The sequence below is a fragment of the Anser anser genome, assembly GCF_964211835.1.
Source record: "Anser anser genome assembly, chromosome: 1".
In the NCBI taxonomy this organism is placed as follows: Eukaryota; Metazoa; Chordata; class Aves; order Anseriformes; family Anatidae; genus Anser; species Anser anser.
Genome location: NC_139720.1, coordinates 92825206 through 92852846, shown reverse-complemented (window position 1 = coordinate 92852846; position 27641 = coordinate 92825206). Strand labels below are relative to the sequence as shown.

Here is a 27641-nt window from a genome sequence, read left to right as displayed (position 1 = left end):
TGAAGAAGCGATCGGATTATGTTTTATATGCATACTTACAACCCACTGGGGATTACTAAAATATCTGTAAACGAATGTAACTGCTGATTACATGCCTTCCAATTTCACAGTTCCATTTACCATTGCTGTTTAGCTATATATTTAACTATCGTTTGCCTCAGCACAACTATAATGGTAAACCCCAGATAGAGATTCATTCCACTAAAACCACTTGCTCCAGTAACTGCATTCCAGTAACCAGTACAAAATTAGCTCACACCTTCTCAGTCTGACCACTTTCCTGCGTTTGATACTACCAAGCCCCTTCTTGGTATGGAACTTAACCGAAGATCTTGACCTTGGCTTTGGTGTAAAATTTATCCTTGAATTCTTTTTCAGACAGTCCTTGCATTTTCTTTAAGAGCCTGTCTTCTTCCTCATAGCCAGTGAGCTACGTAGGCTCTTGGCCACTCCGGTCCTTCAGCCTTTGGAAAGTTCTTGCTCATTGCTGGCTTTTGTTTTCACAAAGCTAATCCAAAATTCTCTCTATTCCTTTGTATCCCTGACAGATTTTCTCAGTCAGCTTCCTTGACAAAATCCATACACCAGAACTCTCCTGGGCTTTCTATCTGGAACCCGTTGATCTCACCCCCTAATTTAGATACATACTTTGCCCTTGCAGAGAAACCAATTCTTCCATTTTTTCCTTCATCATACTGCTCAAATCCATTTTCTACCTCCATTCCACATTATCAAAATCTCATAATCTCCCATCTTGGTTTATCAGTCAGACCCCTCCCTGAAACAGCTAAAGCCCTTATTAGTACTTTCAGACCCTTTCTAAACATCTTATCACTTCTGAGGTTTATCCTTCTCCTCTGAAGCATAGAATCATTACGGTTGGAAAAGACCGCCAAGATCTGGTCCATCCATCCACCTACCACTAACAAACCACTTCCCTAAGCACCATGTCCAACCTTTCCTTAAACACCCCCAGGGACGGTGACTCCACCACTTCCCTGGGCAACTCATTCCAATGCCTGACTTCTCTTTCTGAGAAAAAATGTCTCCTCATTGCCAACCTGAACCTCCCCTGCCACAACTTGAGGCCGTTCACTCTAGTCCTATCATGAGTTACCTGTGAGAAGAGGCCGACCCCCAGCTCCCCACACCTTACTTTCAGGTAGCTGCAGAGAGCAGTAAGGTCTCCCCTGAGCCTCCTCTTCTCCAGACTAAACAACCCCAGTGCCCTCAGCCGCTCCTCACAGGACTTCTGTTCCAGGCCCTTCACCAGCTTCGTAGCTCTTCTCTGGGGATGTTCCAGGGCCTCAATGTCCTTCTTGTAGTGAGGGGCCCAAAACTGAACACAGCACTTGAGGTGCAGCCTCACCAGACCTGATTACAGGGGGACGATCACCTCCCCGGTCCTGCTGGCTAGCTATGCAATACTGGAAAACCTCACCCTATTTAACATTTTATTTCTTTTGCACTCTCAGCCTATGTACGGGCTGATGATTTCCACTATCAAGTTATCTGCATCTCTCTTGAGTACCATAGCATTCTCTAGCTACTGGCATCTAGAAGTTTTGTAAAACTGAATCAGAAATGCAAAAGTTGAGGAGAGATTTGAAAGCCAAGAATTTGTGAAGTCATCTCAGCATACTGTTCTGATGGAGCCATTCAATTCCTTTGCTGAGATCTACTTGTTTTTTCTACAGAAAAGTCAAAGAGCAGCTACATATGTGATCACCAGAGACTTTCAATATGCCTAGCTATTTATTCTGCTAATGAGTTCAAAGTCATGCGAACATATACCTGACTTGTTTTAAACACTAAAACAATGACTGCATTCTATGATATTTATTAATAACAAGCTGAATAAACTTGAGTTACAGCAGCAAAATTTTGCAGCAAGTATCCAGACAGACAAATGTAACGAAGCTAAAAAAAACTAGAAGTTCCTCATTCATTGGGGAAGAGTGGTGAAAGAAATCAGATACAGAAAAAAACTCTTTAACTACAAATTGGGCTCTCTGAGACTGTATCTTTTGGATTTTATTCCTCAGCAAATTAAAACACGTTGCTTTTTCTTCTACTACAGTTTATCCATCAGAAGCCAAGATCCAGTGAAACTTCTTATTCATGCTCTATTCTTGAGCAGAATTCCTTACTGACCTCAAAATAACGGCTGCTGTTTTGCAAACAGGTGAGGAGCCCAGGCTTGCCCTGTAAAATAGAGATGCATCCAGGGAACATGTAATAGAGTTCCTCCCAGCATGTCGGCATTTGCAGTATATAACTCACCAGACCTGGAGGTTTAACAAGACCCTAGGGGCCTACCCTTAGGTGGTCAGGTTAAAAACAGATTTTATCATTTGTTTGCAACACCCTAAATCTTGATGTAGGCTTTACTTTTAGGGAAGTGATACTAGCCTATTTGCAAACTAATTTGTCATAACAGGCCCATTGTAAAAGATGTTGCTCAAAGGCATACCTGCCATATATTTCTAAATGGATTAGAAGACAATTAATGTTTTAAAAGCTTCAGGCATTTTGTGTAATGAAGAGATTAAATGTAATGCCAGAAAAAACTTTTCTCATCTGTTTATTTGTCATACATGCTGTTACATGCTTTACAGTTACTTAAGCACAATTAACTAAACCTGAGATAATGCCAAGGCTGTCAAGCATATATCAACTCCTCACTGCTTAGAAGACAGGTAAATAAAACAACTTCAATTTATTAGAAACCGTTGTTATTTACCTAGTCTGAAACAGCAGCACTTGACATGGCAGAACTCAAAAAACTTCTAGGCTATACTAGATGACCAGGTTATGTATATAATTAACTGTACATCCTAAAATTGCCTTGATTCCTGGGCATTTTTGGTGCATGGATGCTTTAACACACACACAGGCACACACTATAAAAGTACACACACAAAAGGTGTGGGGTAAGGGAGATGGGAACAGTAAGAGGATTAGTACTGAGAATTCACCTTTAAAGTTGCCTTTTATGAAGAAATTTAGATAAGCGAGAAAAACTGAAGCGTAAAAATAGGCACAGCAAGAGCTCTTGGGGCCCTGAAAAGGATTAGAAAGAAACACTCCAGGAACTGAGTCAGAAAAGAAAAGAGTCAAGCGTGAACAGACAGGCAAAGGTAGAGCTCAGTTGTTAGACAGACTGACGAAGTTGTAAAATCCTTCTTACCAACCTTGTTCTGATAATTTATTTATATGTTACAGTATCCTACTGTCTGACACCTCAGGTGCCTGTCTATTGTACCAGTTTCCAAAGGAAACTAGCAGGACCATAAACTTGAAGAGAAGCACTTGAATCTCACATAGAAAGTACAAGATAGCAGAGAAATACAAAGAGGAACATAACAGTGAATAGGGAAGATGATGAAGCTGGTTAAGATCAGACAACCGATAGCCAAAAAGAAACAGCAGCTTGCTGTTCAGATAAGATGTGTAAATCCACGATAGAAATTGAACTTGTGATCAAGACAGCAGGGAAAGGTCATTCAAGGACATAGCCCGGCAGAAAAGAGGACCATGAGGAGATGTAGATTCTGAGAGCTGCAAAGAAAAGGGAAGAAAGAGAGGAAGAGAAAACCGAGACATTGAACACAGATGACCATGGTCAAATCATTTTTTTGAACTAGTTTTTTTCACTTATTGATAGATACTTTATTTGATCTTCTGAAGATCAAAATACATAGAAATTCTAAGGATAATCTGAAAATTGACATGGGCAAGACAAAACATGGTTGGATTCCTTCCCTTTAACAAAAATAAGATTGATATAGTGACTTGATCATATTGAAATATTATCTACGTAGGCAAGAAATCTGTTAGAAAACTAAAGTTACCAGACTATGCTATTAAACCTAAAAGCTGGAAGCTAGCAGTAGGTGTGTTTAGACTAGAAAAAAAAAAAAAAAAAGGAAATGAAACTGTTGTAAATTCACACTGAAACATTACTTCACAAAAGTGCCAACCAACTATGCTGGTATTCTATATAAAGAATGAAAGGCTAAATTTAAAGAGCTGCTTTTGCTCAGAAAGCATAACAGATGGTTATGGATCTGCAATTGGAGAAATTGTTATGTGATTTGCTACGGCATACATCATGCAAGATATCAGACTTGAGGACCATAGCGATGTCTCTATTATACTGTAAAATATACAAATCCCTTGCCCCTCCCCTCTTTTGTCACAGTTACACTAATAAACACTCTGTAAGAAAGTGATCAAGCTATGCATCTTCTATTCACCTACACCTTAACATAAATTGTTCCCTAGAAACAAACAAAACAAGACAACCTTACAACTGTTTTATTTTATATTTTCAACATTAGATTTACTATAAGGATTTAGTCAGATATCTACAAGTCACATTTAACATTCATTTTACGACCCATTCTTGAATACTAAGTTTCTCCAAAAACTGTTTTTGATGAAACCTTCCACCATATCTGCACTATTTTACCTCTTTCTGTAACAGAATTTGGACAGAAGAAAACATTAATCACCTGTGACTATGCGTAGTAGAGATGTAGAAAAAGTGTTTCAATAATAAGGGAGAAAAACATCATTTACTTTAGTGAATATTCTATTTAGAAAGTAAAAGATGAGATAAGGAAACATACACTGTACATGCAACCAATATCAAACTCCTAATTCAGACTTCAGATTTATCAACTGTAGCATATATATAATATAAAATAACACGATTGGCCATGTACCTCATGAAACAATGTACTTACTCTCTTCACCTTAGAATGAAACCAATAAACTTTATACAACCTAGTCCAATTTATGATCAATAGTAAGTGCCACTGACAGAACTGCCCGTGTATTTTTAGTCATCTTTTGAGTGAATTACAGCATTGCAACAAAGTTGCTAACAACAAATTCAGCAATTTCAGGTAATTTAAAGACTTGGACAAGAAAAGACCTTTAAAAGAGGTCCACCCACATATTTAGAAACATTATTTGAATTTTTGAAAATATCATTCCTTTTAATGCTAACGACTAGAAACAATTAAAAATTTTGCAAAATGTTAGTACTTACTTGTCTCCAAAGAATTTTCTCCAGAAATCTGCAGCATCTGCTTTGGTGATACGAAAATTATCACCCTGGAATTGGCCATTTGGAAAAATAGCCTTGATTTCTGCTAGCATGTGGCTGAAGATGAGGGACAGCTTTGTTAGATTTCTCCTGTAGATATAATAGGGAAAAAAAAAAAAAGATCAAATCCTTGAACTTGAATAGGTCTTCCAGAATCTCATATATTCTGCATATTTGCATAATAATCACTGCCTGACACAAGAAAAACATTGTACTTCCAACTGAAAAGACATCATACAAATACAAATTAGTAGTTTGAGTTTGCATGCACTTCTGAGTACATATTTATCACAGGCCTCCATGAATACAAAAAAAAAGAAAAAGAAAAACCCTTAAAATTTATTTTTATATGCGAGATCAAACCTATTTCAGTCCAGGTTTCTAAGCACATCAGCAGACTGGGTTTACTCTCCTTTCCTATGGCAATTTTACTCTTTTTACTCTTTCCAGCTTTTCCTTACTGGAGCCACTTCCTATTCTTCTTTTACATACTTTTTCTTTAGTTAAAGCTTGGTTTCAATTTCCACTGGTGTTAGAAACAAAATCAAACTTTTTTTTTTTTTTTGCTATCAGTTCACTTCCATAAGCTTTTCCCACTTTATATCAGTTCATCAAAAAATATTTTTTTGCATAGAAAACCCATTTAGTATAGTAAAAAGAACATTATATCTTTAAATGCAGATGAATCTTCTATGGAAAAACCTGTGGGAGATGGTGGAAAGAGGAGATGGAAGAAGGAAGGGTGAAGCAATCTTTATTAGTTTCCTTCTAGAGATTTCTTAGACCTTCCTGGCAGCAGCAAAGGGGCATTTTCCCACCTGATATATACAACAGACACCACCACCCAGGAGACCAGTTTCAGATTAAGAATTTGTATTCTTATGATCTCAGGTACTGCTTCACAGTGCTTTAAAAGGTTTAATAGTAAAATAATGCTTATCAATCACATAATGTATAACTGCTTATATACAATATTTTAAATAAATTCAAAATTATTCATAAGTCCCCAGCCATATTAAAAGATTAAAATTCAACTGATGGATTGTTACACACACACGTACCAAACATCTTCCAGAATATGTAGAACAGAGTTTTCATGCTCAAAATCATTAAAATAGTATAACAGATATATAAAAGAACTCATCTTAATACTGAAGTAGTAATTATTTCAGCTAAATTTGTGTACAACTTACAATAGAGATTCCTGTGGAAGCTGTGTTGCAAGTTTTAATACAGGTTTTGCTACCAGAAAAACAATGGTGAAAGCAGTTATTTTGAAAATATAAGCAATTAAAAAAAAAAAAAGCTTGATGAATACACTCTCCCTCCTCACAAGATTCAGAATGATTGTAGGACTAATTCTTTCAGTCCTTTAATTCCTCCAGTAAAATCAGATGTCTGTAATTACGATGCCCAACTGTTCCTTATTTTCTGGATTTGTTCCTTGCTATCCCCCTTCCTGTTTCCTTTGTACTTTAATTACCCACACATGTTCCTTATTATTTTGCTCCTCAGAAGTCAAGCCTGATGCACAGAAAAAGCAACAGCTATTTTAATGTGGCTTCATCAGCCTGCCCTAGACCCAAGATCAGGCAAAACCCTTTCTGTACTCAGGACAGATGAGCACATGATTTGGCACAAGTTTTCACAGAGCTCTCCCGTGGCTGGTACACAATATATATGTCTACGTTGTCTACATTTCCAGTTTACTGTGCTGCAGGGGTTCTTTCCAGGTACAAATCTGCATAGTTAGCTATTACAAAACTTGCTGGATTTGTGAGGCTTCAGCCTTGCAGCAAGCTAAAGGATGAAGTCACATACAAGTTCCACCTGGGGCACCTTCCCCACACTGCCACCAGAAGGCGCTTCCTTGCCTGGAGGAGGGTGTGTGTCTACTAAACATACCTGCACAGTACGTGACCAAACCAACAACTGGCAGGAACTCGCCAGCAAATGCACTGCACAGACATGCTGGGGTTGTATCTGAATAGCAAACTCTGTTTGCACGCCAGTCACGCAGAACATCAACAAACTTCTGTTTCGTTATTCAAGTTGGTTAAAAAAAAATAAATGTCAAGAGAAAATTATCTTTGGTTTGTGTTTGTATCAACAAGATAAAATGTTTTAATATCAAACTAAGATATCTTTCTTTCATCTGACTGCAAAGCTGAAACTTGACAAAAACTAGAACCTTATCTGTGCTTGGACATACACCACAGCACGTATAAATAGCAAATTCTTGATCATTTGTATATATGGTGGCAGTTTCTTCCTTAATTTTGATTCTTGATGTACCTGATGACTATCTCAAGTTCCTCTAATATCAAATAATTATAAATTGCTGCCTTAACTTTTCACTTAACTGTTTTTCTTCAGAATTGTAAAGCACATGCTGCACCATTTTTGCTTATTTATGTTTACATTGCACCAGCTTTCAATAACTTACTGAGACAGGCAAAGCTCAGTGATTTTCAAAAATTATACAAGGTGCAGAGATAAGGCCATCAGGAAGGGCCACTGATTCTCCCTACCTGTACATTTCTCTCTTCTGACAGTGTTTATCTGTTCCGGCACAGGCACTCCTGCTGCCCTGTGGAGGGCTCTCCCAGGGCATCTCAGGAAGCACATACACCTCTAACCACTTGCCTGCTTCTGAAGCTCCATCCTCTAAGTGACTCCTTTTTCTCTCCCCATGTAAAGACGGATCAGTATCAAAAAATTTTCAGCTTATTTCCCATGCATAAGACAAGGTATTCGAGTTCTATGTATATGGAAAACAACAACTAAACTCATCAGTTTTGGCATCTCAGTGAGCAATCCTAACGGAAGCCAAAGAAATGGTCAATGTGAGCCACCTATTTTGGATCCCTGACACCACAAGACTAAAGAAACCAATCCTGATCAGCTCAGTTGGCATCTCTGACCCTAACACAGGATTTTCTTCTCACAGTCACTGTGTGGACTGTTGCAGTAGCAGAGGAATGATGCGAACACAACCTCATATTGGCAGTCATGTGGCATAGAAGAGCTCTGATGGCAGATTCACGCCCTAGAGTGACCCTTTTGATTCATTAGATTCTAGCAGGGGAGAAACATCTTAAGGGATCTTATTGGAGCAATGCCTTAGGAAAAATATACATATATATCCATTTTATAGAGAAACAATAGGCTTAATGCCTGAGTACAGCCCTCAGGTTTGCAATTATAATATACTTTAAAATATACTGGCAGGCTGGAGCGGGTTAGAGGGTGATTTCTTCCTCAGCTGTGTTTGTACTCTATACCAGGCACAACATCTCCTTGATTTCTGTAGAGAGAATGGATTTCATGCTGAGGAGAAAAATCTTATCTTTCAGAAATCAAAATCAAATAACACTGCCCCTTTATAGCAAATTGAACTGGGATGGTCGTTCTTCACAATATAATGGTTACTTTGGTAAGATTTAAGAATATTTTAACACTAAATAATAGTATATCAACTGAATTTTATGTAACAGATAACGTAGCTCTCTCCCATATTATCTGCAACATTTTTAACAACCATTATTTGATGTTTTTCCTATTATTCAGGCTTAGCCTTTGCTAACTTACTTTTCCTAACTCAAGCTGATGATACAGTTCAACCCCCTGGTAGAACATTTCTGAAGTACCAATTCTTCAGTCATACTCGGTTATTTGTTGCCAGACAAATGCTTGTACATCACAGAGCTATGGTAAGAACACAAGTTGCATATTTTGAACAGTCTATTTAAAGCCAGCTGAAAACTTTGAAACCACCCTAGATAAGATATAAAAACAAAAGATCAAATTTGCAGTTGGTATAGACTGGCAAAGGTCTACTGATTCAGTAAAGATCTTTTGGTTAGTCAGAAGAAAGATCCTTTTTCTTAATTTCATAATTACCTGCCTTTTGGAGTAATAAAACAACAGCAAGTTTTCTGAAATAGAGACAGTGAAGCCTGAAAACAAGAATCATGAGTTTGTTCACTTTTCCAGTGAACTAGTATCTCCTGGATCAATTTTCTCTTCAAGTTCAGGGAGGGAGGGCAGGCTAGAGACGGCTGCAACAATCAAGATTTCACAACTGAAGGAATTTTCAAATACCCATAAATGCCATAAATTTGAAAATAAGACTCAATAATGGAAATATTACAACAACCTGGCCACAACCAGAGCAGCAGCAGCAAGTAGTGGAAGGTCTAAAGCACTCCTGCCCTCCTGGATCTATAAAACAGGAAAGCGAGGCATGACTGGCATGCAGTAACACAGATAAGTTTTGGCTGTGTCAACTTTCTAACCACTGCATGAAAGCTAATTTTACTTTTGGAAGGCAATATGGTCTAGCAAACAGAACTGGATAGGGAATTAGGGTGTGTCATTTCCTTTCTGCCACTAGCCTGATTGATGAGGTGGGATGAACACCTGTGTCCTGCTTTTTACTGCCAGCATATGAGGAGGAATGGAGTAAAATACTCTGAGAGTTCCTAAATTGGAGACCTTCAAATAAATATAGTTGACAGAATCAACATATACATAAATATGCACAGAAATGCATACACCTGAGCCCTGGATCCTTTGTAGTTACTGGATTTCACAGACTATAACCAAGACAAATTAATTTTAAGCAATCTGTACTTATATCTCACACACAAAAAATTGAAAATGCATAAATATTGTATGTTCATATCACTTCTACTTTCATGCTTATATCTTACTACCTACCATGAAAGTGATTATTTGTATTTTGCAATTATTTCGGGGGGGGGGGGGGGGGGGGGGGCGGAAACTGCACAAGAAAAAAGTCAGTCTGTACAACTTTGCAGTTACTTTATTCCAAAAATAAGATTACTGCTGGGTTCCCTATTTCACTGCATTTAACAAGTGTTAACAATCTTTCTGCTCCCACTCTTTGTTATATAATAAACAATGCAACAACCTTCCAAGTTCATAATATATCTCAGTGGCTGGCACAAAAAAAAAAAAGACACTTCTTTAGAACTAGGATCAGATCTGTTTGGCAGTTAAGAGCATTTTCCAGTAACAGATCTGACACAAAAGTAGACTAGTCTATTACTAAATAAAAGATTATTCTTCTACAATTCTTACGCAGAATACATGGACAAAGACAGCTCTGTTAGCTGGCAAAACCACAAGTTGTAATTGTTTATGAATCAATATAAAAGGAAGTTTGAAAAGCCTTCAAAAGGTGAACTGTTGATTTTAACTTTTAAAAATCCAACCCCCCCTCAAAATATTAAAGCTTCAAAATCCAAAGCATATGTACAGAGCTCATTTCACCTAATTAGTTGCATTTAAAACAGATTTCTGATCCATATGCTCAAGTTGCAGTAAAATACAGGGATCCTACAAAACACATGCTGCTAATTAGAACTAAGGGAATATAGTCCTGTGGTTCGGGCACAAGAGAGGGAAGTCAAGACCAACACACCTAGCTCTTCCACTTTACTGCCTGAGAGATGAGTATTTATGTTTTGTGCTCCAGGCTTCCAAAATATTTCCTATTTGTATTTTGCCACCACAAGGAAAATCATGGCTGTCCAAAACTGTTCTCGACAGATTATATTTCTGCCACTAACTAAAGACAGGCAGCACAGGCAGGAATACACTAAGTTCAGGATAAATCACCTCAAAAAAAAAAGATGAAAAAACGTGTATTTCAGATCTACAAAAAGACACAGAGACAGGGCTAAAAGGGATACATGCAACTAGCAGCTCAGTCTCGATAAACCAGTATAACCCACACTTATTTATCCCCCTTCCTCTCCCAGAACTTCCCCTTTCTCAGACAGTAAACACAGGAATTAAAAAACAAAAAAGCTGCTGATTTAGAAAGTTACAGACATAGAACACAGTCTTCTAGTCTTAACAAATGATCTCTCCTTAACACTTCAGAAGTAAAGGAAATTGAAGGTTCCTGTCAATAAGCCTGTGGAGAAAAAGCCTGTCTACCGTCATACTTGGTAATTAGTTCAACTCTGGATCTGTGCAATAATTATTTTTAAAAGCTATAAGGACAGAGTATTGTTCAGAGACCAAAGTATATGGGACTATTCTTGGGACAAAATATTCTTGGGACTAAAAATATATGTGAGCTGTATTTCCTTCTTCTGCCACTGACTCATAGAAGGAATGTAGACAAATGACTGAATTTTGCTATGATTTAGTTTCCTCACCTGCAAAGCCCAGGAAAAAGGAAAAAAAAAAAAGGAAAAAACAAACAAAAAACACTGTCTTCAACATGGGGAGATTGAGCCAATGGTTAAATTCATCGTGTACTAAACATGAAAAACAAGTATAAACTTGTAAGAAATCACCTGTATGCAACTGCTACTTAAATCCTGAAGGAGCTGAGCTTGTCATGCGTAGAAAAACATTACCCTTCCTCATGTCTTTCTCATCAGCTGTTTTCTGACATATACCAAAGTATTGTGCAAGTCTATTGCAGCTGTGCTGTTCAGGATGTATACCAAAAGTAAAAAATGGCAAACTTTGGGTAAGATTTAGGGAAGGATGTTCCAGAAAACAAAGAAAGCTGATGGTAATGTCACCTTTAACTTTACTCCACCTTTTCATTTGCTTAAAAATCATTTCACACAAATATACCCACTTCAACCAGCATATTTGAAAGACCAGAGAAAGGTGTCAACACGAAAGATAATTCTTGAGAAATTCAATCCATCTTTCAAAACTGCTTATCAGCTTTTGTTGCTTCTGCAGTATGTATTTTCTTCCCCATTTATGCAAAAACAATGACCACAACATAATTTAGTAAAGAAAACTGAATACAAATACAAAGGAAGGAAGATGCACAATGTTTCTCCAAATCTAAGACTCTACAAGCTCACTCATTATTGTCTCTAATCTTTCATTTACGAACTACTGTGGCATTGGGCCTGCCAACATCTCTTAAGGAAAACTCTGTCCAAGGATTACATTTGGGTTTTGCTGAACAAACACTCCATACAACAGCAATCATGAATAGTTCTCCTGAGCTGGGCTTCACAGCCCACATTTAGAATATTTTGCTACTTCCAGATCTGTCCAAAGAGCTGTTATCAGGTGGACACAAATGTCTCAAGGTACTCCTAGGTCTATTTAATCTATTTTCTCACTAGTGCTCAGATATACTGGGTAACGAATATATCCAATGAAATGAGAACACAGTGTGTTAGCACAAATTAAAGTAAGAAAGAAAACGCAGTCTGCATAAAACAGAAGTTGAAAAAAAAAAAAAGGACAAATAGTGTGTTGCCATGCTGAAGATCTAATCATTTTCCCATAAGTAGTTATTATCTTTAATTACTTACACAAAATGACAACAGAGGTAAAAATAAAAAAACTCTAGCGGATGCTACTCATGGAAATAAATTTGAATGAAACTGATCTGAATATTTACAAGAATAAATACTTTGTCAAGTATCAATTCTATTGCATTATAGGTAATAACACAGGCTCACAGCTAACAGATTTTGCTATCAAAACTTTTAATTGAGCTATTATATCATCCTGACAAACTACAAGATTTAACATACCTGATCGGACATGTACAAATATAGGAAATAAAACTGGACACTGGTTGGTTTACTTTTATTTGATACTTTTATCAGTTGCTTTTACACTATTCTTTCACTCATCAATATCAACGTGTGATTTAGCACTGTTCTGCTTCCTCCACCTTCCTGTAGATGTCTTTGTCTACCAAGATCCAGTGTTATTAATTTCACACTGAAAGTGTGAATGCCAGAAAGTGTAACGCAGAAATCCACATCTCTAAACAAAACTGAGGTTGTTACAGAAACCCCCCTGGAACAAAGCTAAGTCCCTTTTTTGAAAAACTGAATTATCTAACTGGACCTATAAATATGAAAAAAACTTTTAAAAAAATGAATTAGTATGAAACACAGAAGTGATAAACATACCATCATCCAGAGCTTTCTTTAAGTGGAAGAAATATTCAAATATTTCAAACACTTTGCAAAACTAAACAGTCTGTTAAAGGCAGTAAACAGAACAGTAAACATTTTGAATTTCTTTGCAATGTGAGGTCACTACTATAATTCAAGTTATCAGTGTACTGGAAGTACAATCAATAGCACCTACAGGTGCTAACATGTTCCCATATAATCATTACCCTGACTATACTTGTGAGGATTATTCGGTTTGGAGAGCACAAGCACAAATACAGGCTGGGCAGACAATGAACTGAGCCAGCAACGTGCGCTTGCAGCCCAGAAAATGAACCACATCCTGGGCTGCATCAAAAGCAGCGCTGCCAGCAGGGCAAGGGAGGTGATTGTGCCCCTCTGTTCTGCTCTCCTGAGAGCAGAACTGTTCTGCTCTCCTGGAGCCCTGCATTCAGCTCTGGGGCTCCAGCACAACAGGGACATGGATGTATTAGAACACGTCCAGAGGGGGCCATGAGGATGATAAAGGGGCTGGAGCTCCTCTCCTGTGAAGACAGGCTGAGAGCTCCAGATGTTCAGCCTGGAGAGGAGAAGGCTCCAGGGAGACCCTATAGTGGCCTTCCAGTACCTAAAGGGGGCCTACAGGAAAGCTGGGGAGGGACTCTTTGGCAGGGGTTATAGGGATAGGACAAGGGAAAATAGTTTTAAATTTAAAAGGGTAGATTTAGATTAAATGTTAGGAGGAAATTCTTCACTCAGAGGGCGGTGAGGCACTGGCACAGGCTGCCCAGAGAAGCTGTGGATGCCCCATCCCTGGAGGTGTTCAAGGCCAGGCTGGACATGAATTTGGGCAACCAGGCCTGGTGGGAGGTGTCCCTGCCCATGGCAGGGGGTTGGAACTGGGTGGGCTTTAAGGTCCCTGCCAACCCAAACCATTCTACGATTCTATGATTACCCATGCCATAGATAAAGCATTTCCTCACCAGTCCAAGCAAAGCTGCATTCAAAAAGGAACACGTGTGCATGTAGACCAACTTGTGTTATTCTGGAAGGGATACAAGGCTGAGCTTGGCACAAATCCTGCTGCAGTCAACAGCAAAAGCCCAAAGGCCAGGGATGTCAAAATGAGGTACTGGTATGACTACACGGTTACCTGCTTGACAGAGATCCAGCATGAGCGAAGGAAAGAGTTTTAGTTCTGTGTTGTGCTTAATCTAGTTCACTGTCATGCAGCACCAGGATATAGCACAGGTTCTGAGGTGCTAATACCAACAGAGCAGGCGTGCCCACATAGCGCCCTGAATATCTTAGTACGCAGGTTTTCCTCTTATCCAGACAGCACATCATTGATTATGTTTTGCTTTTTTGTCTGCAGTATGCTGTTTCCTTACACAGAAATAGTCAAGAACATGTTATATAGGCTTGTTCTTTTGGAACTTTCTATTCATACTTTGTTACCTTACCTTAAAAGAATGATGATGCTGATGATGTTATGTTTTCTAAGTGAAATAAATTAAAAAGCCACTTCACGTAAATGAGCATCCTCAGCAATATGCAATATGAATTACTTAATTTTACAATCAAAACCTATTCAATTTTGCACCAGTGTAGTTTCTCATGTAGTCAAATCTTTCCGGTTGTTAAGCACTCTTCTAAAACTTTTTCAGGCTTACTGAACTTACTTTTCATCATGATGAATGACTGGAGAAATACTGTTAACACAATCTAGCCATTTCTGAAAGCAAAACTGGTAATACATTTTCCTGACATTGAGAGGTTTTTGCAAACTAATATGCATATATGCATCATTCATATCTATCATTCTTAAGTACCTAAATCCAATTTTGGTATTTAACAGGAAACGGTCTTCGGGTCATACATGAGTCCCAGTATTCTTGTGAAGATTTACACAAATTTGGCCAAATGATGAAACTGAGGGAAATCTTATCCAGAGCAGCCCAAAACAAAATTCAAAGTTCTCAGCTCCTATGGGTGACTAAACTACATATGAAACATTTGCAGACAGTAACTGAGCATGTACTAACTTGCAGCCTGTGGATGCTTGCTAAGTGAGTATCTACCCTACATTCAGGCCTACCCTGGCAACAGTCTCACAGAATAATAACCTTTTACACCCTATCTAGAGGCTGTAACAATGTACAAATACATAGGGGACCAACCACGATCACACAGATAATATTAGTTCTGGTAATTCTTCTGAGATCCTGACTCTGTCATTTTACTAGTGAGCTATTCTGATACAGATAAAGGATCTCAATTAAAGTTTTAAAATAACCTAGCATTCCCTTTCATACATTGGGAGTATATAGAAGTATCAAAACTGCTGCATTTGGGGAAGAGGTTGTGGGTTTTTTTTTAAACAAAAGTTTTCATTACATCCTGTGCCATACATGATTCCATCGGAGTGCAAGTCAAGACCTGCAACCCTCCAATTCTATTTCTTCACAGATACATTTTCACAGACCTTCAATAAAATATGTCAAAACAGTAATTTTTACCTTAAGCCCTGAAGTAAGATTTCCTGTAGGCAGACGCTTTCATTAAAGCATTGTAAGAACTACCTGTTAGAAAGTAATGTGGAAGCTAGAGAAATCATGTCCTCTGTTCATGATGCCACTCCTTGATTTGTACAATTTTGAATACAAGTATGCAAGAACACATACACTAATCATCTTCACCACTAATAAGAAGATTGTAGAAAAACAACAATTAACTGGCTTCTAGGAATTCAGCTAAAATTAATTTTGTTCTATTTGTACTCCTATTGCTGTTACTCTGATGGGGATGTTTTGTCATTTTGCTGCTACCTGAAACACTCTTTTAAGATACTCATGAGTTCTCTCACTTACATACAGAAAAGAAAGACAGTATATTACATGGGATGTAGTTTGTTACATGAAACAGAACTGGACGTATATGTGTAATTTATTATGTGCAGACAAATGGAGATTACTTAAATCAGTATTCACAGATCTTAGAGTATTAATAAATTGCTTCCAAATAATACACAAATAATACAGCTGACATAAGATGATCTATTAAGATGACCTATTAGTTACATACTTTCAGAAATCATGATATTAATACATCTGTATGTTAAGTTCTCTCTTTTTTACTGGACAGGAAAGATTTGCCAGTAAACTACACACATAAGCTGCCGCAACAGAATGATTCATAGTGGGTTGTTTTTCACATGGTCTAAAATACATGTTATTTACCAGAATGAAAGTCCAAGCAAGAGTAAAATATTGCTAAATTACACACTGAAATATAATAATCATGCTCCAAACTACATCTCAAGTAATTCCTAGAACTAAATGTTATTGAGTTCCTATCAAAGTTATAATAAAAATTCCCATTTCCTCAGATGTACTTCAATCAAATCCACTTGAAATCATTCATTGAAAAGGATTTAAACATTACTTAGTGCTGAAATGCAGCCTGTGTGCAAGTTTCAGTTAACAAAAATCTGTTGCATAGAAAAGCAGTGTGATGCTAATGCACATTGCATGGAAATGTACAAAATATGACTGCACTGAAAATACTAAAGTACTGAAATTGTCTTAGAATGGTGACTATGTTTCTGCAACTGGGAAAATATAAAGAGATTTTCCCTCAAAGAAGAGTAACTTACAATCTCCGGCCAAAGCCATAAGCAACACTTATCTGCCCTCTTCACTTTCTTATACACCCTGAACCAATCAATCCTCCTGCACATCAGAAGCATCCTTAAACCATTTAAATCCAGATACGCCAGGTTATGTTAGGAGCTCTATCTGTACAGTACAGCAAGAAATGAAAAAACAATCTTACTATCTTACTAAAACCAATGCTTACTATCTGTTTTCCCCTTTCAACCTTAATAAGCTTATTTTATATTAATGACTACGTTTCTAAACATGAGTCATTCCCCAGTGCTTTCAGACAGTGGTGGTATTTTTGTACGTGGCCACTTCAACATGGACCACAGTCAAAGGTTTTAAAGAAAACTACATAGCCATGGCCTAAGAGGGAAGGTCCTTGCATGAATAAATAATTGGGCCATAAAAACTGGAAGCACAGGATAAGCATTAAGGGTCTCTGCTTGAACTGGAGGAAAGTACCAGCTGAGCTATACACAGATCTGCTCCGTTCAGCACATTCATGGGAAAACAGTGAGCAGTGAGGTGACAAAGTTGGCTGATTACACACAGCTATTCAAAGGCTATCAGGCTGACAGCTAACTTCTAACAGCTGTGGAGTGACTGCACAACAAAGACAGAGAAAGTTCAATCCACGAGAAGGCAACATGATGTACTGAAAAATAACCTCAACCTGATAAAAAAAACAGCAGACTGAGCTGACCGTTACCAGTCAGAAGTAAGACTTTGGATTATGATAGGTAATTCCATGACAGTATCAATTCATTGCTTATAAACATTAAAAAAGCAAACCAAACTATCAATTATCAGAGAAGGAACAGAGAACAAAACAGAAAACATAATTATGCCACCACGTAAAATCACAGACACCTCTTATTAAAACAGATGTATTAGAGCTGGAAGAGATGCATCAATAGACCACGAAGATTATCAAAGGCTTCAAATTTAGGAGGAACTGGGTGTGCTGGATCTCTTCAGCTTGGACAAGGAACCACGGAGAAAATATGACAGAGGCCTCCAAACTGAGAATGGCATAAGGAAGATGGATAGAAGCAAGCTCAAAAAAAAAAAACAAAACACCTTGTCCACAGAAGTTGTTGCTTAAGGACACTGTGGAGGCAAATTTAAACAGGCTTGAGAGATGAGAAAATAACCAGGAAGAGCAGCTTCACAGCAGGTTACTAGAGTAACCAAGCACAGCTGGATCAGGAAATCCCCTGAGCTAAAAATGGCCAGATGCTAGAAGACTGCTGGGGAAACATAGTATGGTACAACATTTGCCCCATATATTCTTCCTTGGGTGTCTGCTGATGGTCATTGTGTAAATCAAGAATGACCACACTGATTCGGATTAAGGGTCTGTCTAGTACGGTACTCTATGTTCTTAAACTCGCTTACTTCACTTCTCGTACAAGGTGATTGCACAAAACTGTTATGCCTGATAACTCAGAATAATTTTGGAAGTCTCGGACAACAGAAACATCTTAAACAATCGCTCTTTTACACTCCCAAAATTTACAAATTGCCTAAAACACTGACTATGTCACGAGCGTGGCTGCATGCTCCACTAGGAGGGCAGCCTGGCAAGGTTCAGCATAAGGAAAGGGCAGGGAGAGGTGCAACACGGCATTAGGCAGAGATCTGTATAGGTACCAGTGTCACGCAGGAGCAGAGCACTGTGCTGTGCTTTAAAATGACAGGTGCAACAAGAACCTAGGTGGGCACTTGCTGACACGAGGGAAGCGAGTAGTGTTAAGAGAGCTGACGGCCAAGCTGAATCATAGACACCTTCGAAGATAATCAACATCAGTGGTGAGAGCCAAGCAAGACAGAGTTCCAAAAACTAAATCAAGGGGCTCTGAGAGGGCACGAGTCCAGAGCGCATGAGAACAGGTTACTGTACCACAGAGTGAAAGCATCAAAACTGACTGGCAACACGAAAACCTGTAAGTGTCACCCATAGCTAAATCTCACCACATGCAAACTATTGAAGCAATACACACGAATGTGATCTCAACTGGAAATAAGATAAACTCAAATTCCTTCCACTTAAAATACTTTTTAAAAGCGTGGAAGTTCGAAGAGTCACACCCGATTTTTACTCCCCTGAGACTAAAAACTTGTGCAGTTCTGCCTAGCAATGAAGTTTACTTTGCTACTTGCAAAAGTAAACACTTTCTGTGATTATAGACTCTTGGAACTATCAACCAGCCTCTCAAAACAAATTGCTCTGAAAGAGGAACATAAAACTAAGGACAATAGTATTTTTCCATCAAACACCCAAGCATTCCTGCTCTTGCTAGCAAGGCTAGTAAAAACAAAGAAAACAGCTGACAAATAATTCACATTGCAAGTTGAAATGGAAAAAAAAAAATCCTCTGGATACTAAAAAATCCAGCTGTAAGTTTCTAAACAGTCATTTTTCATGAATCATCCTAAAATCACTACACTATATCATCTGACAAATTCTTTATGTTTTCTTTAGTTTGCTTTAGTTTGTGATCCCAACGTTTCACTTTCTCTAGTTACTTGAATATTGTAGCTAAATTTAAAAATAATATTAATAATAATTTAAAAACAAAACAAAGAAACAAAAAAGAACACCCCCCCAAAAAACTGTCACAAAACAAGCATATATTATAAAGGACCACTGGGCCAAAAAAAAAAAAAATAAATCTGTCAAAAGCATATCCCCACTTCTGATCCTCAGACAGGCACCTTGGGATAGGAAAGGAACATTTATTTCCAAAGGTTTATATTATGAATAATAGGAAGACTGTTTAAATTTGAAGTGTAGGGAAAGAGAAATCAAATATAAAAGTACATTCCTTCCATCTTTGGAAAGTTCAGACCACTGGCTAGCATGGCAGATGGCCCGCTGAGGTTTGGCAAGGTTCAAAACGTCTGTGACAGAACTCTACTTGATGTGGTACGTTTGGTGTTAGAAACCACTTTCATTCATACGAGCAATTTTAGGCTATGTAAGTGGTATCTGACATGAACTGGCTGACAGAAATGCTATCGCAGTTGTAAGTCATATCTGAATTATTATAACAAATACTTGTGATCAACAGTATTGGTGATCTTGCAGTCAAAGTATAAAGTATCTGCTAAAGAGACTGAAAAAAAATCATTTACAAAACAGGAAATATTGCAGCTGTCAGTAAATACACTAAAGAAGCTTGTGCAGTCAACTTTAATATCTCAATCCCTATCAGCAAAAAGGCAATATTCTGGAGAGAGCTCTTTGTGCTCGTCATCCCTGCACGGCCTGTCCTGTCACTGGCCAGCTTTCAAAATTAAAACTTCTTCCCAGAAAAACAGGCAGGCCCTGTACACCAGTTTCCACCAGAAGTCCCACAGTACTTCTTCACTCCTCCTATTCCCTAAAGGCTGAAAGTAAATTCTTCCTACGGCTCCCAGAGAGGAGAGAGGAAAGGTGACAGACAGACAGGAAGGGGGGAACAGAAGAGGCAAAGGCCAAATAGTTTTCCTGGGCTTTCTTGCTTCCCACCCACCAAGCCACATTCCACAGCTCCACAAGGGATAACCCCTTCTTTAGGATAGAAGATAAAATAGTATCTGACATACAGCGTTCTCTTACAAAACGCTCGTCCATGGAAAAGTCTGAAGCAAAACATGAAACATGCAGTGTGTTGCACTCGCGCTCCTTCATACCAGTCTAAATCCTACCAGATCACAGTAAACATTTGGGAAGGGAAAGAACCATACTTCATGTTAATATCCTGAACATACAAAATCCTCAAATACTTCTCTAAAGGGCCAGAGGATTAAAAGGACCGACTGGTATGTCATAGTGACTCATTATTTAAATCCAGAATATTACAACATTAGCCAACCAGATGAAACTTTTCTTCTGCCATCAGTGATATTAGTTAAAAAGGAAAGAAAAGAGATCTAGAGACGGTATTGTGAGAAAAACAGCAGAAGATCTAAAATAAGAAGCCATTCAGAATGACAGAAATTATTTGAAGAAGTTAAAAATATTTTTGAAAGGTAGGGAGTAAAGCACAGTGCTATAAAACCCTTCGAAAGGTATTAAAAAAAAAAGAGAGAGAGAAAAGGATAAAAAGATAGAAATGCAAAGTGGAAAATAAATGCTTCTGATTTTTCCTTAGGAACTTTATAGGTCACATTTTCCTCTAAGTTTAGTCACCTTAATTTCACAACTGGCTCACTTGCTAGTTGCACAAGACACATGACTAACAAGGCAGGGTAAGTTTTGACTTCAATAGATAAGTATTCAGTCAAAACTTATAAGCATGTAAAGAACAGCTCTCAATTTGATTTTTCCATTTCTTGGTCTTTCTACAGCCGTACTGCAAGGACTCCAACAATACTAGTAAAAAACGCACTGTTAACACTAAGCAGTTGATCAACAGTATCTTAAAGCAGCTGTACATAACCCTCTTGGAGAATATGAAAGTCATTTACTTCCAAAAGCAAGCCCTTAGCATATCTTAGGAACAATGTAAGTAATTTTGAATTGAGACTGTGCCAAGCAGCAGTTTCAATTTGCAGTATTTATTCAAAGAATCACAACTGTGAAAATGAGAAAGTGTTTTCCAAGTGTCTAGTTCCGAACAGTCTACTCCAGCTTTACTTACGTTTGTTTAATAAGAGGTTTAAGCAAAAGGCCACTTGAGCAACATAGCTCCTTTTGGAGCAATGCTAAATAAATCATAGCTAATCTAAACTCCCAGCTCACTTAATGAAAATTTGGAGTGCAGACAAAGTCATAGGAATGTGTTCAAGAGAGCGATTTCTTTTCTTGCAGAAGAAAGTTTAGTCCCCAACTACAAAGTTTCATCAGTCCAAGCAGAGACTATTCAGAGACTATTAACAACGCAGAGGATCTCTCTGGAACAGGTGTGACCCTCTGAGCAGGTGCTGGGAGGTCACAGACATCTCGCTGCAGGCCAGAGATTTAAGCACATAATGTGAGGCTATAGCTTTCCACACTTGCACCTGTGCAAATTAAGCACAAACCAGTGTAAAGCATCACCAATTCCAACTTCGTACAGCTGCAAGCCAGTGCACAGGTGCAGCTTCCCAGTGACTCAGAGCCAACATGTTTAATGCCATGACCACATACCTTCATTTCTTCCTCATGCAGTCCACAGACAAACCTCTACAATGGGTATTTACATACTTCCAATGGTTATTTTTAACATCATGGCTGGGGCGGGGGGAGGGGGAGATCCTGGAAGCATTCAATAAAAACATCCCTCCCATTTGTACATGGGAAACTTAAGCCTGTTTTCAAGTTGTCCTGAAGTAATTTCACAGTCAATTCACGGAACTCAATGGATTCTGCTGTAAACAAGCCTTGGCTGAAAACAAAGTTCATCCCACTGTAAATCTGATACTATGCTCAGATGCCCTAAATTCCACCTAGCTCGCTATGCGCTTGTTTTTGAAAATTTATAAAGCAAGGCCCGCTGAAGAACCCATGACTAACAGAAAAACAGATAAATAAATAAAACACATTTAAGACCAGCAAAGCCATACTAGATTCAAACAAAAACAGAAATTCCCTTCTCATGAGTGGCTACAGCCCACAGCATCCAGCACTACCTACTGAAAGCTAGCCCCAGTGTATAAATCTTACAAAACATGGGTTAAAAATAAAGGGGTAGCAAGAAGTATTACTCCAGAGTTTATTACCTGTCTTCTGACAACAAATAATAAAGCCTTCCCCTAATTACTAATCCTTAAATACTCTTTCAATGATTAGCTTCCGTTAAAATCAACTGATAGAACAACAAGGTCCCTCTAAACATAGTGACAGAAAAGCCAAAAACATTAAGAAGATTTTGATTTTAAGTCGATGTCTCCATACAGATGGCTTGCTCTGGTGTAGTACTGGTAAACAGACAACAAAAGCCAGCAGCAAGATTCAGTGGATTCTTGCAAGGTCCTCTGAAAAGGATGGTTAGAAAATGGCCTGAAAAAATGGCCTGGGGATCAAATCAATCTCCTTGCCATTCCTTATGAACACACATACACACAAAAAGAAAAAAGAAAAACAAGAAAAAGAAACACTTCCTCAATTTAAGAAGACCTCATCCAACATTTCACTCTTCATACAGGCTTCCTAAGACTAGTTATCACCACAACCTGAAACTTTTCCAGACACGGAGAGGGGAGAGGTATGGCTTTCTGAAACTCCATCAGAACTAGGGTGCGCATTTGTCTGGGGGTACGCTCAGGGGCCCTGACTGCCCCTTCTGTATTGTCATTTGTCCTCTGGAGACTGCAGCATGGCAGAAAATCTGTTCAACAGAGAAGAGAAGACTGCAACGTGGGATATCCTTCCTTATGCAAAGCGAGATCTTTTTATTACCAAATTCATACCAATCTATTCATGTACTAGGAATACATGCAATATATGCTGGGATTTACCTACAACCTGATGTCATAAAAACAGCATGCGCTAAACCATGTCACATCAACACATTATTTAAAAAATATTTTTAATCATTTCTAGCTTTAGATTATCTTCTGAGCTTATTACATTCACCTTTGTGTTTAAGTATTTTCTTCATTTTTTTCTTGCATTCATTTTAATATTTATCCACTTGGCTTGAAATGTATTTTTCAGCTATAGGTAGGAAGGAGTGAGTTAAGTATCAGCTATCTAGATAACCAAGAAACCAGTTATTTTTGGTAGGCCATTTGGTATCAGACAGTGTTGATATATATTATAAATACATATCTAATTGGCAGCTCTGCAAAGCCCATTTTCACTGAAGAAGATGATAGTAGACCACTTCCTTTCCAACACCATAAAAAAAAAAAAGTGATCAGGGCATTTGTTTGTTCAGAATCAAGGGCCCAAATAGTTTCTGAGCGTTGCCCCACTCCCACACTTTCCTTTCATGTCTGCAGTTGCAATTAAAAATTCTTAGGTTTATGACTTGTTACAGACACCAGTAGCACGTTTGCATACCTTGCATCAGATTACACTTTTTACCCTCTCTGGAATGAAAAGCCTTCCCTGCAGTAAGGTAAAGAAATTCAAGTGCTCTGTGCTTCCAAAGTATCTCAAAGAGAAGGCAGGATCAGGCACCTGGTTCTACCACTGCCAGAGACTACTAGCAAGCACTCCACCCACCGGGAGAACAACCAGCTCCACAGAAGCTCTAAAGTTTGCACAAGGAGCCTTTGCTCCTTTTCTTTCACGAAAGGCTATTATTATGTAAATAACTAAGGAGCTAGTGAGCCTCTGTCATACATCATGTCACACTAGGTTGAACGGATTTCGTTTAAGCAAGGTGTTAAAATGAATTGTTTGAACAGAACTTTTGCTATACCCTACAGAGTATGTATGACTAAAGTTTCATTCCTTGATCTTAGGAAAAGGGGGAGAAAGCAATAAAGACACATTTTTAACAAGTGTTCAACGGCCCTGGTCACAATGACTGTATATATTAGGCAACAGGGCCACAGCATGAGCGCCCTAACCTAGAGACCCTACAGATCACTTTCTCCCAGGTGCCTTGGCATGACCCTTGGCCAGGCCAATTAGCCTTCTGCCAAGCAATACCTAGGTGCCACACGAGTGACAGATTCTGTGAAGGACTATCCCCAGCAGGGCATATGGGCCTGACCTCCCTGTCTTGAGAGAACGACATGTTCTGCTAGATATCCGTGTTGTTTCCCCTGAAGATCACACAGTGTTGGCCTATTTTATTCACAGACACTAAAAATGGCCACGGATATAGAAATTACACCTAAGAGGAATTGGTAACAAGGGATCTAACTCAGCAAAGTGCCTAGGCGTTGAACTTAGGAGCTTCATGGACAGCAGTGAGCTTCAGCATATGTGTATGTCCCTGATTAATTAAAAAGGAAGCCTAGAGACATCCAAGCTACAAAAAAAAAAAAAAAAGTTAGTCGTGATTCAACCTCAATTTCTCTAACTCTTTCTGTTAAAAAAAAAATCACTTCTGAATATCAGCAAGGACTAAGGGAAGAACAGCTCCTATTTTAAATAGAGGGAAAGAAATGACGTCACATACCTTTTCTAACAAAAACGTATCAGAAACTTTAGTGGTTAAAAAAAAAAGAATATTCACTCTCAAAAGCACAAACCTATTTTAGCATCTGTTGAAAACACTGCATTATCTCAGAACGTAACTATGACACAAATATACAAAACTATAAATACAGTTACATCTGTAGTTTTTATCTAATCAGATGTTATGCATGCGAATATCAAAACCAGAAGGAAAACAGCAGGTTTTGATAAAGGTTGAAACATTCTAGGATTTATAAGACATTAAATCTTGCTCTAAATCAAGACAGTCCAGTTCCTAGCCTAAAAAGGGAGAAGTCTCAAACTTCATGAAGTCCATATGAATATCCAATAATCCCATTGTTTTTACAGGAAAGGTGATATATATAAAAACATGATAGATCGCAAGAAAAAAATATTTCCTTTGCCTATGCTTAAAAAGTTGTATGTATTATTTACATCTGAACCTATTATTTAAAATAAATGAACATTACCAAAATATTAATGAACAATGCCACGTACTGGAAGATTACACGTAAGAGGTAAGCAACCTTACGAGGAATTGTCATTTTTTATTCTTTTGCTATCCAAAATTTGTAGAGATCACTTGGTGGAAAAAAACAGAAGATACTCCTCCTGTTTTTAGATTGTGGAATTTTTCCTTTACTTTGTTTAACTGAACTCTCTCACATCATAAAATCAGATTTTGGCCCAAATGAAACTAAAAGGGAAAATCTATCTCCTGAAAGTAACAAAAACAAATAACTTCCCAAAGTAAGAGCTGTGTTGAATTTCCTCATGCACACCACTCCCTTCTTTTGGCATGTGCTGAGAGTCCCCTTCTGCCAGTGCTGTCCCTCCCCATAGCCATGCTGTCACACAGCTGGACAAGGTGATTCTGCAAAGGGGTCAAGGGAAGTATGGATTAGCTTCTCCATCCAAATCATGACTTTTCTTCTCCTTCCCTTCCTAAACTTCCACCAGCAGAATTTCAGGAGAGGCTAGGGAATGATTTAGTAACCCTACTACAGATCTTACCAGGAATAAAGGTGTTTGTTTGTTTGTTTTTATTTGTTCTAGGTGGTGGTAGTGGTTTTTGTTTAGTCTGTTTTGTTTTCATGTAAGAACATCAGAACACCAGCTTAAATTTTCCCTTTTATACTTGTTTTTTTCAGCTAAAATATGACCAATTTTTTTTTGCCTTGCAGTATTAATACCAAGTTGCACAATCTCTCAAAACAGAGGTACCTAATGGAAAATTTTACACATGCTTAGTTAGAGCTACAGGAGTCAGTGCAGGTTTGTGCAAGTTCTCTGCATTTAAAAGCATTTTTTTCATACATGAAAGACTTTCCAGTAAAATTCTATATTTGGGATATTTTTTTCCTCTCAATTTAAAATCACTGATGTGCTCTTGCCTTACAGAACTTATTGAAATACAGATTTTTTTTTCTTTTTAAGGGAAATAATTGAGTGCATTTTCTTGCAGCTAAGTCAGATGTCTGGTGCTTAATTGCTTTGTATCCAGTTCAAGTGAAACACTGCCAAATCAAAGTGGCAAATGAAAATAGCCAGCAGAAACCACTTCGAATATATGCAAACAACTACTTGAAGTAATGGAGAAAAAAGGCTTGCAAACGCTAATTGGCCAGTCTAAATGATGTTATCTACTCTGTATAGGTATTTCTTATGTGTCAAAAGCAGTATTGTGCTTTAAATGTTTTTGGAGAGTTAGAAAGTTACAGAAAGCAAATATCTATCTGCAAATCCTCTAATGAAAAAGAAGGGCATCTCTCTCACTCTTGCACTAGGTTATAATCTTTGCCTATGATTCACTTTTATAGCTATATAGTGGTCAACTACTGTACCGTATTTTTTACTCTTTGGATTGTTAAAACTGTAGCAAAGAATACCTAATTGTCTTTTTCTTGATTTCATAAACCAAAACTATTTCCTCTAGCATTATGTATGTATTCTTGCGCATCTGAAGGTGGGTCATTTACATGCTGATTCTGGAAGGAGTTAGAGCCTATCTTACATAAATAAGTTTGAACAGCTACAGAGCAAACAGAAAAATTCCAGAGAGTCTGCCTTCACTAAGCAGTGAGATGTTGGGAATAGTTATTGTTTTTATTTTTCACAAAGAGCAGAGAGTGGGGACAAAGTGACTAAGAACACTAATCTAACTGAAAGTATGATGGTTATGAAATTTTGGATAGGATGCAATTCTTCAACTGGAAACAAAGTTTAAAGAAAAAAACAAACCACACAACAAATGGAAAGCTGCTTGGGGGATTTATTTCACCATCGGAACAGAGGTACTGAAAATGCAGTCCTCATTTGTATATTATTTCCTACTGTCTTCCTCTCCCGGCTGGAAACAAAACAAAAGGAGCAAAACCAAAAGCTCACCACTCATCTTACTCCTCTTCCTTCACCAGACATGAACGAAAGTTTACAAGCCCCTCTTTCTGATTTTTTCATCCCTGAACAGGAATGAAATCATCATCAGGAACAGAATCATTTTGGAAGGTCGTAAAGGGTTATCATACACCACACAGAAGAAGCCAGTTTTATTCAATTTTATTTTAATAAGCATAAATTTCACCTCCAGAGCTGATAATTAGTTAGCAAAGCATTTTGTTTGCAACAGGAGATGGAGCACTTAGAGATGCATATTTTGTACATCCTCATTCTTGTAATATAAAAAGTAAAGTACTATTGTACATGATTTGTACAAGACGACCTTTTAAGTTCCATCCAACCCTAAAAAGATGAGTCTTGTTTAGCTGCTTTAAAAACATGTAACAATTATTTGTAAATTACAGTATTCTTAAGAAAGCGGCAAGGATGAGTGGAGGAGTGGGGGAGGAAGAGTAGAAGAGTAAAGAAAAAAA

The 27641-nt window shown here is 38.0% G+C and overlaps 1 protein-coding gene across 6 annotated transcripts in view; it reads right to left on the bottom strand.

The window, feature by feature from the left end:
• The window catches only part of CBLB (Cbl proto-oncogene B), a 137120-nt gene that overhangs the window by 61800 nt on the left and 47679 nt on the right, over nucleotides 1–27641 (bottom strand). For 4 of the 6 annotated variants that reach the window (XM_083821337.1, XM_083821338.1, XM_083821339.1 and 1 more), the window contains exon 4: nucleotides 5060–5206. In XM_083821337.1, the coding sequence (XP_083677463.1) occupies nucleotides 5060–5206 (147 nt within the window). Of the gene's footprint in view, nucleotides 1–5059; nucleotides 5207–6309; nucleotides 9797–21331; nucleotides 21550–27641 lie in introns of those variants that run through there. The other 2 variants (XM_083821341.1, XM_083821342.1) reach the window with 2 other exon arrangements.